At 37.3% G+C, this 14,098-nt stretch overlaps 1 protein-coding gene across 1 annotated transcript in view; it reads right to left on the bottom strand.

Moving 5' to 3' along the window:
* Positions 1 to 13,812, bottom strand: part of LOC102807487 (uncharacterized) — a 159,615-nt gene extending 145,803 nt beyond the window's left edge. Inside the window, exons 1-4 of the mRNA XM_085497556.1 lie at positions 13,699 to 13,812; positions 8,131 to 8,258; positions 2,046 to 2,153; positions 1,422 to 1,551 (exon numbers count right to left, since the gene is read on the bottom strand). Coding sequence (XP_085353682.1) covers positions 1,422 to 1,551; positions 2,046 to 2,153; positions 8,131 to 8,257 — 365 coding nt within the window. The 5' untranslated portion in view covers position 8,258; positions 13,699 to 13,812. The remainder of the gene's footprint in view (positions 1 to 1,421; positions 1,552 to 2,045; positions 2,154 to 8,130; positions 8,259 to 13,698) is intronic.
* Between the last annotated feature and the right edge of the window lie 286 nt (positions 13,813 to 14,098).

The following is a 14,098-nucleotide window of genomic DNA, read 5'->3' on the forward strand; positions in this document are numbered from 1 at the left end:
TTTTTTTTTTGCTTTTTATTATCTAAACAGTCTTGGCTATAGACTTAAAATTTTGTAGAATTGCGAATAGTGGAACATACTCAAAAGACGATATTAAAATATACATAACAGGTGCAAACATTCTCTCTTTTGAATGCCTATCAAGATTTAGCAAGGCTGTACATAAATAATAAAAAAGAAACATGGTGAAAAAAAGAAATGACGGGATCTCCATATTATAACTTTTTACAAAACGATAATACATTTAAATTTTGAAATGTTACAGCCATTTTAATTATGAGCATTAGCAAACTTCTTACCGAGTGAATTGTTATGCAAATTAGCAATTATCTCAGCTTCTTTTTAGTGCACATCCCAGAACTTAAAAAAAAATAGCTCCTAAACGCTTTGACCTTTTGTTTTGAAATTTTCACAAATGATTGACAATGTGTTTATCTTCAAAAAGCCCTCGGGCATTGTTTTTTGTTGAACAGTGTTACAACAATCGTACAGACAACTAGCTTTGATGTTAATTTATGCATAAACTTGAAGTAGTGAAATTTGAGCTGCTGCCCTGCAAAATTGACAACTGGTAGACAGTTTTCAAGACGGCATTTTCTTCATAGTAAACAGATGTACCCATAAACCAATTTTGACAGGAAACAGAAGCATGGTTTAGAAGCTATTTTTTTTAAATCACTTTTGACCAAAAAAGCACATTTTTGTGCATATTTTAAAATACAGTGTCCATAAAAAAATACTAACAAAATTTTAAAATTCATACAATAAGCTTTTCGAAAATATATAATAGTTTTGTGGACAAGGAAGGTCATCTTGGTTTCCTAATTAACTAATTAACATACCTGTCAGGTAAACTGCATCTCTACCTTAACAAGTCAAAAATATCACTCACAAAAATATTCATCCAAATTAGAGAATTGAATATATCATCACAAAATGAACAAATCTGAGAGATGTCCACATGTAGTACCTATAAGTATAATATCAAAGCAATTGGGCTTGCGGTTTTCAACAAGAAGTCGAGAAATATCACTCTTTACCAAAAATGACAAAAATATTCATCAAAAATAGATAATTGAAGATATGATCATGAAATGAACAAATCTAAGAGAAGTCTGCCCAAGGTACATATACACCAAGTTTCTTAAATTAACCTAGACTTGTAAACAATATACACTCACCAAATTAGTAGGATTTGTTTGTCCTTGGAGATATTAAAGTTACATTTTAGGGATTTTTGTCAAAGGGATAAGAGCCTGCAGTAAACTCACAATGAAATGTGTGGCAATGTCAGAAAATCTACTTTTAATATTCCTAGCAAGTATTTTTAGTTAAAACAACATTATTTTTACACATTTTATTTTTTCAGCTTGTTCTAGAAGTTATGTTTCACATATTTGCAAAACACAACTTAAAATTACCATCCATTGTGTTGATTTTCATCTTCAGTTGGTCTGTATCCAGGAGTTCGGGGATATTTCACAGGAAGTGTTGGTTGAGGATAACTGTCCATGATATTCATAGCATTACCAACTACATTTTCTATGAAATCTGATAAAAAACATTTTTTATTAAGAAATGAGCATCAGAATTTCAGAAAATTTATTATTTCAATCATCCTTTGATTCCTACTGGTACATGAAAGTATATGAATAAATTTGGTTGGAGACAAACTGTCTAACTGGTTGGTGATAAACAAATTACTAAATTTGTATTACAACATTTTTGGTAAATTTGTTAAGCAAGAAGTTGAACCATTTTTCTACAATGAACAATGTGCACACTTCAACGCACTGGTCAATGAATGATTTAAAAAAAAACATAGTTTAGCTAAAAATATGATTCACTGGGGTGGATTCGAGTGGATTTTAACGCCGATCACCACAAAAAAATGAAATATTTATCATGCAATTCTAATTTTGGAGAATTTGGTTTTTGGTACTTTTTGGTGAAATTTTGATACTTTGGTACTTAATCTTACTACCGTATGGGTGTAAGTGGGCATATGGATAAAACCCGGAATTAAACTACACAAGTGTACTCACCTCTGTAATGATTCAAATCTTCATCATTAACATCTAAACCATTATTATTGGCAATTTCTTTAAGTCTAGTGAGAGATGGTACTTGCATAGCTGGGAACCGATAGATATCTACAGAGAAAGTACATAAATAACAACAATTATTTAAAAGTGGTCAGTTTTGCTAGAAAACAAGTTCTGAATAGAATATTATATCCTTTTTGTAATTATATTCATCCGCACTAATGAGGTCAAATTCACAGTTGCCAAGACTGGTTGGATGGTTTTGAATTTCAAAATAGCCTTTGAAAATTTATAATAGATTATTAATCATAAACAACATAAATGGGTTTCTGGAAATGTATGAATTAAGTTGAAGTTTGAATAATTAACAATGTATTAATTCAGATTTAAAAAACCGATACACTAGTAGGCAAATTGGGCAGAGGGTCCGAACCCACCATAGACTCTGGTCAGACAAAATGACTATTTTGAACTGTAGGCATTAATCAGCAATTCTGCCAATGACGGAGAGATAAAATCTAGGTCAGCCACATGACCCCAAGATATTTTCCTTACGTCAAGAACCACAGGACCGAGGAACTGCGGCAGCGCCATCATAGCCAGACAATCACTTCTGGTTCCTTTCTTTCGCACCGAGGACTAGGCCAACGCTATGGAATGAGTGGGGTGGTTCGGGGGGACCCGGAGTCTATGGTGGCTATGTGAATAGGTGGGTTCGGAGAACCCTCTGCCTAAATTCACTACATTCAATTACCCACCATAGACTCCGGTCAGTCAGACGCCGATAGGTGGTGGGTTTCCGAGCAATCAAAAAATGATGAACGTCCTTTTTCTCAGTTCGGGATGATACACTCTACATTAATCACTCATCACTTAGTTAAGACCCAAAACAAAAACCCAAACCCAATTCAGGGGGTAGTATGCTTTTGAAGTAAAGATCGAAACAGTTCTGCATGAGGACATAGGTCAAAAAGCAAGACAAATCTTCCAAGGAGCACTAATAATAGAGAAATCTGTCTGCAAAAATGCTGAGACTGGCTTATAGCCTATTCGCAGGGACCCTTGTGGTCGTTCGGGCTGGGTCAGCAGCCAGAGTCTGACCAGCTACAACGGGACACAACCTACAGAGGCCCTCTTCAATAGATTGGGTGTCTCTTAGGTAGTAGTTGATATTAATGTAATAGTCTTTATTGAAGTCGTATCCTAAAAATGGACATAGATCTAAGTACACTAAAGCATGGTTGTCATTCCATGTCACAAACATTCAGAATAAAAAAAAAAAAGGAGATACACTAGTATAAAAAACTAAACTATACACAACTAATACAACAAACTTGCCCGAAAATGGGTTAGAAATGCAAATTAATAAAGTAAATGTTAGGATTACTTATTTAGATATCAGTGAGGCAGCTGTTTAATTTTAATTTGCTTTCTCTTATGTTGAAACATACAAAATATATATTTTGCTAGACATTTTAGCATGACAGTATTCTTTGTGCCTAGTATGTTAATAAAGCTTGTATAATTGTCTAATTGTGTTGAGAAGGATTTGTCTTTCATGTTTGTATAACTGACATTTTAACAGAAAGTGCTCTTCATCTTCAATATCATTTGTATTGCATACAGAACAGCTTCTTTCGGTAATGTCAATTTTATGGTATCAGCCCATTTCAATTTTTAAAACATGTGCGCTTAATCTTAGTTTGGTCATTGATGATCTGTGTAGTGGGTTATTTACTGTCAGCAGATAATTTTCATAAAGATAAAGATGTCTGCGTTCTCCAGAAGCCTGCCCTCAGTATATGCTTGAGGGGGGCGCCTGACGCTAGCGCTAGTGAGTTAGCAATCGCACAGACCTCATGCGCTCGTACTTGGGTCTCTGCAAGTTCTGTGTCGAGAAAGATAAAGTATTATAGACCTCTAATACAGTCGCAGTAATCCACCTGGCAATGGAAGTTGGAGAGGCCAGCCTATTCTGCCTGTCAGGGTCGTAACAAAAAAACATATGCTTGGCTCCCCATCTCAAAATCCTAGTACGGTTTTCGTAGCAACTCATTGCTCGAACAGGGCAGAGAAGCAATTCCTCCTGATCCTCCGGGCCGACAATACTTGACAGCTGGGGGATGACGATCTGCTGGGGATCGTGTCCTGGGATTTGGTTCTTGTGAGAAACCCGATTCGTGTCTTGATTGTCCATAAAGGCGGCATACCCGTCCGAGAAAGACAGTGTGCCTAGTTCTGACCGACGCCTACCTAAGGCAAGGGCCATTAGAAAGACTGTTTTCCACGTCAAAAACTTGAGTGGTGCTGATTGGAGAGGCTCAAAGGGTGTTCTGCATAGAGCGGACAACACAACCGACAAATCCCAATTAGGCAGTTCCCTTTTTTGGGTTCTCGGCCACTGATTATAGAAAGCAGTAAACAGTCTCCTAATGATAGGACAATTGGCTAGACTTGACCCCAAAGCATTCTCAATGGCAGGGGACAAGGCCAACGATCGCTGTGTAGGACAAACCTACTTCTGCTACCTGGCCAATAGAGGGATGGCATGGATCAATCTTCCTTCCACTACACCAATTAGTGTATGCTCGCCACTGCGAGTTGTAGGCAGCATTGGCGGAATGCCTGTACGCCCTGGCCAGGACGTTGGCAGCCCGCTCAGATAAACCTTTCTGAGAGCCTCCATGTGTGTAAGTGATACACCGCTGGGCTCATTGGTAGTGCGCCGTCTGGTTGGGACAGCAAGTCAGGTAGGTCAGGAAGCACTACTTGTGTTTCGACTAGCATTTCCAACAGAAGTGGAAACCAGGCTTTGGTTGGCCAATTGGGCACCACCAGAGTCAATATGCAGGTGGGCTTCAGTTTCTCCAGTACCCGGTGAATTAGCGGGAAGGGAGGAAAGGCGTACGCATCCATGTGGGTCCATGGGGTCGACAAGGAGTCAATGGCCCAGGTCCCTGGTCTCGTCACGAGTGTTACGTACGCATGGAGCTTGGCATTCCAGAGTGTGACAAACAGGTCTATCTTTGGACTGCCCCACAGCCCAAACAGCCTGGAGGCTACCCACTGTGGTATCAGCCACTCTGTGTTCTGAAGACGGAGCCCATTCTGAAAGGGTGTCTGCCAGACTGTTCCTCACCCCTGGAAGGTGGTGTGCGGTTAGCTCCACATTGTATTCCAGGCACCAAAGAAGAATTTTTTGCTCTGCTAGAACTGACAACAATGGGGAATGTGTCCCCTCCTCCTTGTTGATGTAGAAGACCACCGCTGTGTTGTCTGTGTGGAGCAGGACTGTGGTCTTCCAGCAAGGGTAGAAAGTGTAGTAGTGCTTAGTGCACTGCTTTCAGCTCGAGCCAGTTGATACAGCAGTCCCGAACCAAATGAGGGGCCCATATTCCTTGGGCTTGTTTGTCAAATAGATGCACTCCCCACTCTTGGAGGGAGGTGTCTGTTACCAGATTCATAGCTGCGGCGAGTGGGTCCGAGGGGACCCCCTGTCTGAGGTTGGCCAGTGACGACCACCAGGGCATGGCTTTCTTCGCCTGTCTAGTTCCCGTAGGTGAGCTCGGTGTTCTAGCAACAAGCGTTGTACCGGGCGGCTGCGTAATGCGACCTGGGGAACTACCTTTCGAACCAAGGTCATCATTCCAATGACCCGCATTAGTTCTCTGAGGGACACTGAGAGATCGCTGACGAGTTGTTCTGCTAGGCTGCATAGCGCCAGGCACTGAGCCTGAGATGGACGATCCAGGCCTACCTCTGTGTCGAACTCCATGCCCAGAAACACCAACTGTTGCATTGGGTAGGGACAGGACTTTGTCTGATTTACTAAAAAGTCTAACTGGTGAAGTAAATCCTGCGTTAGCCTTACTTGCTTGACTAATAACCCCTTGTTTGGGTTGTGTAGTAACCAGTTGTCTAGGTATGGATTGAGGTGTACCGACATTTGGTGAAGCAGCAGCACTACCTGTTTCATCACTCTGGTAAACACGTAGGGAACTGTGCATAACCCAAAGAGGAGCCCCCGAAATTCAAATACTTGGCCCTGGTTGGTGAATCAAAGGAGATGGCAACTCGCTGGGTGCATCGGTATGTGCACGCAGGTAAGCATCACTTAAGTCTAGTGAGGCTAGCCACTCGAACCAGTGGATGGAGAGAAGCACACTGCTTGGCATCTCCATGCGGAACCGATCGAGGAGCACATACTGATTTAGTCTGCTTAAGTCCAGAATTGGAGGCCAGCCACCTGTAGATTTTGGTACTACGAATACATTTGAGTAGAAGCCTGGACTTAATGCCGACTGAACTACCCTGTGTGTGGTGCCCTTTTCCAGCAAACTGTCTACTTCCTGTCTGATTGCTTCTGCCTTGCAGGGGTCCTCTGGATGTTCCCCCAACTAAGTGGACACTGACAGGGGAGGTGGAGATGTCAGTGGTATCATGTAGCCGAGTGTCACCACCTGGAGCGTCCAGGGATTGGTCACCCGCTCTCTCCAAGCCGGAATGCACCAGCGCATTCTGTGTGCGACAGGGCCATATTTGTGGCCATGGGTTCGGCTGTTGCATGGTGTGGGTGTTCTCTCCTCCCATGAGGTGGGTTTCCCCGGGGCCTGATGTAGTCACTAAGTTGTGACCTGGCCCCTTGCCGAACATAAGCCCATGCGTCTAAGACCGTGTCTCGTTGCACAGTAGTTGCCCTGGCCATGAGAGCCTGGTCTAGGAGGGTGGTGCGTTCTGCCTCCGAGGCCTCAGAGTCCATGGCGCACACAATCATGTGCTCCAGTGTGCTGGGCACATACTCAAGATGGTTAATGGGTCACAACATTACCCTCAGGGCGTGCTAGAGCTGGTGAGGACGTCCATGGAACACGGCCGTCCCCCTTTACCCGGTTTGACGAACAGAAATTTGTGGTGTCATGGGGCTTCCCCTGACCTAGATTCTATCTCTCCATCATTGGCAGAATTGCTGATTATTGCCTACAGTTCAAAATAGTCATTTGTACTGACCGGAGCTACGGTGTGTAATTGAACGTAGTGAATTGGCTACTTTATGTTCATTTTCAACTTGTTAAAAAAGTATGTATGTATGTCACACTTCCAGTGACACATAAAGCAGGCTGAATGGTCTCTTTATAACCCATATACCCCGTACACATTATGTGTAAATAATATTACAGTAACTTGCATTTTTTTGTCATTGGGTACTGTTAATTTACTAAAGATTTGGGGTTTTGGTAATAAGGTAGAAGCCTACTCATAAGTTAGAGAAAGTCGGACATTAATCACATGACAGTGATGACAATGTTCATTACCCTTTTTAGAACAATTCCATAGAATACAATGTTAATGAACAAACACTATTTTTGTTTTGAGCAATAAGTTCTCCATCATTCACATTATATATTCTGTTCACCCTACAATGTATGTCACCAGCTGAAAATTAATGATATGGCATAATAACTCCACCAAAGGAACCTATAGTAAAAATAGTAAAAGCATTATAATAGTGACAAAATTGTCTCTATTCACTAAAATACACTAATTGTTATCACAGGAAATAGGGTGGCGACCCCCCCTCCCTGCTTAATTTTTTTTTTCATTCATGACGTCATTAGTTTTTTTCTATCAAAATTTTTTTTTTTGTATTTTTCTACTCTGCGTTTTTTATTATGACAAGATGTAGATCATTCAGCCAAGTGACATGTATAGATATTTTACAGGGTCTTATTTTCCCAATAAAAATTTTGATAACAATTTATAAAAAAAAAGTTTTGTTTCCGAGTTTGAGATATATTTCAAAAACTGACAATGGTGACGCCCATTATATTCTCATTTTCAGTCTTTGACAGAATCCAAAAAAAACATTTTTCGTAATTTTTTTTTTTTTTTTTTTTTTGATGCAAGTGGTCAAAATTTACTTTTGGCTACAGATTTTGATAAAAATTTCATCATTGAAAAAAAAAAAGAGTTTTATCTTGTAAAAGGTAAAAAAAGTTGACTTTAGCGCTCAAAGGAAGAGATATATGAATGTATTACATTATCTTGTATTATGATATAAGGTTTAGTTCAGAAACACTAAACTTACCTTTATCGTCAACGATGCTGTCTTCATTCTGGTTTGATGTTGAAGTAAGCCGCTGCGCTGCTCTTGGAAGGAAATGTTTTGACCTGCAATGCAGGCTCGGGGAAAACCGTGACAATGCTCTGATCATACTGAAAGAAAAAAAATTGCATCGATGATATCAATGTTATATTAATACCTGTTATTTTTTCACCCTAATGCTTGTGTGGAATAATGTTTTCACTAAATTCACGTGCCATTGATGAGACACTAGAGCTAAACAAATATATAAGCTCAATGGTATTGAGATATAGCAACAGGAAAAAACAAATTAGAAATTAATCTGTGATTCCAACTTTCCCTAAATGTTACTATAAATAACACCACATGCATCAACTGAAGTACCAATGTTTGCCATGGAATAACCTGATTTAAAAATGAGGGAAAGTATACCTCACTGCTCCACTTGCCGACTCAATGCAATAAGCCAGTGATTGGGTAATCTTACCTTCAAAGTTGGGTGTCCCTAGCTTGACCCGGTTTATCCAGTGCATCCTGGGGCACTAAAAATATATGGCTAAATACTAGTAGATGATTGCATTTTTATTCACCCTTGCGAATAAAATGTACAACTCACCTTACTTATAATGCGATCGCGGTTGTACGGCTTGATAGAATGAACGATCGTTTCACTGAGCCTCGCTTCTTAGCCTGCTATAGTGGGAGGTGGCAATGCCCTTTTCTATACTTTTCTAGAATAGTATTACAGAGACCCGGAAAATAACAAGCCTACAAGTAATTCTACTGAAAAAGGACACATTCTTAAACAACGTAATATACCACAACAACTAGAGCATTTGATAATCAGTGACTCTCAATCTAAACACATCTATAACAGTGATCTTGCAAAGAACCAGATGGTTCTCACTTATAGTGGTGCAAAGATTGAAACATTCCAACAAGTTATTAAAAATAATCATTTCCCACAAAGTCTAAAAAGTATAACAATAAATATTGGTGGAAATGACATAGATGAAGAGACAGACTCTGAATCAATCAAGAATGAACTCAATGTACTGATAAATATAACACACAAGAAATATCCGTCAACAGAAATTTTTCTGTGTGAAATGATACCACGTCAACACTGGAAGGTAAAGAGAACAAATATAATGGACAAAATAAACTCTTACATTAGGAGTAAAGAAACTAAAGATATACATGTTATACCAATGGGCAATATCACAACACAGTTATTAAGCAGAGATGGAATACACATCAATAAATATAACGCAACCACCATGTTTATTACAAATATAAACAATGAAGTAAATAAATACACCTTTCTAGAAGCTAGACCAAGAAGTGTACACTATCACCAACAAAGACACAAAGAAGAATATAAAAAACAGAATTATCAACCAAGATTTAATGATAAATATCTAGAGATGCATTCTTCTACACACAGAGGCTATACAACACCATGGAAGAGCTACTATGATACTAAATGGCAAACATCACAGAATTACAGACACTGTCAGGACAGCAACACAAACAACGAAAATATAAATAATTACCAATAATGACAGTGACGATAAAGAAAAAAAAGAGACAATGTATATACAATGAAATGACACCAAATTACATCAATATTGGTCACTGGAATACAGCAGGCCTAAGATATAACTACAAACCAACTCGTCAAACATTGGATAGCAAAACAGAAAGAACATTAGACATAGAACATCACATAAAAAACTACCACTTTTATGCAATGACTGAGACCTGGCTTGACAAGGAAAGTAAAGGACTGATACCAAAACCAATGGGATATTATGTGTATCACAAAATCAGAACAAAAAATAAGAAAGCATGGAGATCATCAGGTGGTATCAGCATTTTTATCAGAAATAGTATAAAAGAAGGAATCCAGATCATACCAACAAGAAATAGCTATACAATATGGTGTAAATTAAGAAAAAAGTTTTTCCATTTAGAAAAAGATGTTTACATTGGGACAACATACATACCACCAAAAAATTCAAGTTATTACAACCAAAATAACAATGACCCATATGAAGAACTGCACAATGAAATACAAGAATTCAAAATGAAAGGAAATATAATCATACAAGGTGACTTCAATGCAAGAACCAAAGAACTTGAAGATATTATTATAGATGATGAAGACAAGTTACAAACAAACCTCCCAATACCAGATACATACATTTATGATACAAACATCAAGAAAAGGAGAAACGCAGACACATGGAAAAATGAATTTGGAGAAGAACTTGTTAGATTATGTAAGACAAACCACTTGAGAATAATAAATGGAAGAACTCCCGGTGACTGGTCAGGAAAACTGACATGTTATAGTTACCATGGTGCAAGTACTGTTGATTACAGCATAGCTAGTGAAGAACTTCTTAAGAGTATCATTCATTTTGAAGTACAAGAACTACATACAACCAGTGACCACCCAATCAGAACAATTCTAAAAACACAAAGTAGTTATAAAGAGAACATGGATATAAATAAAAACCTACAGGCGCAGACACCATCAAAATACCAATGGAACACAATAAATAAAGAACTGTATAAAATCTACATGAAAACAAAGGAGAGCGAAGACATTGCAAATACATTCTTAAAAAATTACAATAACAGCAAAGAAAGTGATGAGATCGCTCATGAATTTCAAACATTAATGGACAAATTTGCAAATAAATGCTCCATACATAAGAAAGTAAAGAAGAAAACACAACAAAACAAAGTAAAATTCACTGATAGACAATGTAATATGATGAAAAAGGAATTACAAACATTTTCAAAAATGTTACAAAAAAATCCAACAGATGGTAAACTAAGAATAATGTACTACACTAAGAAGAAGAAATTCAAAAAATATGTAAAGAAACTACAGAAAGAGAAACAACAACAATTATTATCAAACATTGAACAAGCAGATGAGAACGATGAAGTACAAACTTTTTGGAAGAAGATAAACTTATTAATACAGACAAAAGAAAACAGTTCAATAAAAGAAATTCCATATACAGCATGAATTGAACATTTTCAGAAAATCAGTAGAAATGATACAACTCCCATTGAGAGAATAAAAGAAATCGAAGACAGGCTGTTGCAGCTAGAGAAAGAAATGGACAACAATCATGAACTAAACAAACCTATAACATTACAGGAAATTATTCATGCAACAAGAAAACTGAAAAACAATAAAGCAACTGGACCAGACGGAATACCAGGAGAACTGTTGAAATATAGCAACAAAATAGTGAAACAAGCTTTACAACAAATGTATAACCACATCTTGGAAACTGGTATTTATCCACAGTCATGGAACACAAATGTTATAACACCAGTACACAAAACAGGTGATAAAATGGATGTTAATAACTACCGTGGTATATCTGTTAGCAACATCATTGCTAAAATATTTAGTAGTATTATTAACAAAAGAATATCCAGCTATTTAGAAAGTAACTTCACCATACATCCAAACCAAGCAGGTTTTCGTAACAAACATCGCACTACTGACCATATATTGACACTCCACACCATTATTAAAAAATATCAATTAAGAAAGGAAAAAATATTCTGCTGCTTTGTGGATTTAAGAAAATTTTTGATACAGTGTGGAGAACAGCACTGCAATATAAACTACTGAAAAATAACATTAACGGTCAAGTATATAACATTATGAAAATGATGTACAAAAACATGGACTTTGTTATAAAATTAGGAGATGTTATAACACCACATTTCAAGCTAGATAATGGTGTTAAACAGGGCTGCCCTTTAAGCCCAACATTGTTTAACATCTTTATGAATGACTTTATTGAAGGACTGTCAAATATTGAAATGCCAGCACCAGACTTAGATGGTAAACATATTAACTGTCTACAATATGCAGATGACATTGCATTATTGTCTACTACAAAGGTAGGGCTACAAAATGCACTAAATTACCTTCATACATATACAGTTAGTTGGGGGCTACAAGTCAACACATCAAAAACAAAAATTGTCATATTCAGGAAAAACTGGTGTAAAATATTATCACAAAAATTCACCTATGGAAAAGAAGAAATAGAAGTCAAAGAACAATACACGTACCTAGGAGTAATTTTTAAGTCAAATAGTAATATTGTAACTACAGCTGACAGACTAGCAGACAAAGCATACAAAGCACAATGTATACAATCACAACTATATTTACATAATACAAATAATATTAATATTAAATTAAAGCTGTTAAATATGACCCAATTACCAATCCTAACATATGCAGGAGAAATTTGGGGTGTCCTTCTCAAACCTGCTACATGGGATAAGACAGAAACTGAAAAATATCACATCCGTTTCTGCAGACAAATTTTAAATTTAAATAATAAGACAAACAAAATAGCCTGTAGGATGGAAATGGGACGGGAACCCCTTATCTCCAAAATATACTGCCAAGCAGTTAGGTATTATAAACACCTAATAACTCTTGACTACAACAACTTGGCATACTATGCACTGAAGGAAATGAAGAAAAATAATTACACGGGGTCATGGTTGAAGTCATTAGAAGACAACTTAGAAATATATACTAAATGTAATATAGATAATATAACAATACAAGAAGTGATAATTTCAATTAGAGAATATTACACTAACACATGGAACAATGACAATAAAAGAGATGATGCAAAACTGCGCACTTACAGTACATACAAAACCACACTAGACATGGAACATTACATAAAACACATAGATAACAGACATTACATCAAAATACTAGCACAATTTAGAACAAGTAGTCACAAACTAGCTGTAGAAACAGGAAGGTACACAAAACCAAAAACACTGATAAAAGACAGATTATGCACCCACTGTAAAGAGATAGAAGATGAATTACATCATTTACTAGAATGTAAACTGTACACAGAACACAGAGATGACATATATAATATTCTTAAAGAAATTAACAGTGATTACCAAAACTTGAACAAAAAAGAACAATTTAAACTTGTACTACAGTCACCAAATACAAACCATCTTATCACTCTCTGCAAATATTTAGTTAAATCTAAACAAGACTAATTCTTTTATTTTGTCATGTTCTTTTATATTTTTTACATATTCTATGCTACATACAGTGATACTTACATATCACAGTATTTTAATATTTCTTATATTATTAATATTTGTCTGTAGTATTCTTGTCGTTCACTAATGTTGAATTGTTCACTAATGTTGAATTCTTTTTAAATCAATTTTTATATTTCATGTACTTTTATTATTTACTTTATTAATCTGAAAACCTAAAAGGAAATGTTAACTCTTTCTTTACGGTATTAATAAAGCATTATTCTATTCTATTCTATTCTAATAGCGATTGAACAAATATCGGGCGTTTAAACCATACCTGTAGGCTTTGCATTTCAATGTAGTTTAGCGGCCGTAGCTTGCTCGGCTAATCAGATTGTTGGATGCACGGTAACCGTGTTGGATGCAACCTGGGACACATATATTGGATAAATAGATTGTATCGTATTCAACCATGTCACGAAATTTACAACTCACCTTACGTAAAACTTTATGTTACAGTGCGACTCGATCGTTTTACTTTCTGTACCACTGTGCTTCGCTTAGCTGCACTCCTCGGTGCAATGCCCAGTTCTACTTGCTGGTATATAGAGGCCGAGAAAACAATAACCTCTATCTTTCATCGCTCGGGTACAGATAGGCGCCCCCATCGTCGATATATGATATAAGTTCTCAATGTGGTCGTGTAAACCACAGGGACTTGTCGACTGACCGCGAAAGCCCCTAGGCGAGAACGAAGGGGCTTTCGAGGTCAAGTTACACCACAGTCACTCTAGAATGGCTGTGTGTAAACGAACAATGCAAAAAAGGGTCGTTCTCACCATTGATGGCGTCCATGTGGTTGGCGACATCGGCCGCGTTGATGGCAACAAGATTA

This window comes from Saccoglossus kowalevskii, chromosome 3, assembly GCF_978046115.1.
Source record: "Saccoglossus kowalevskii chromosome 3, keSacKowa6.1, whole genome shotgun sequence".
NCBI classification, from domain to species: Eukaryota; Metazoa; Hemichordata; class Enteropneusta; family Harrimaniidae; genus Saccoglossus; species Saccoglossus kowalevskii.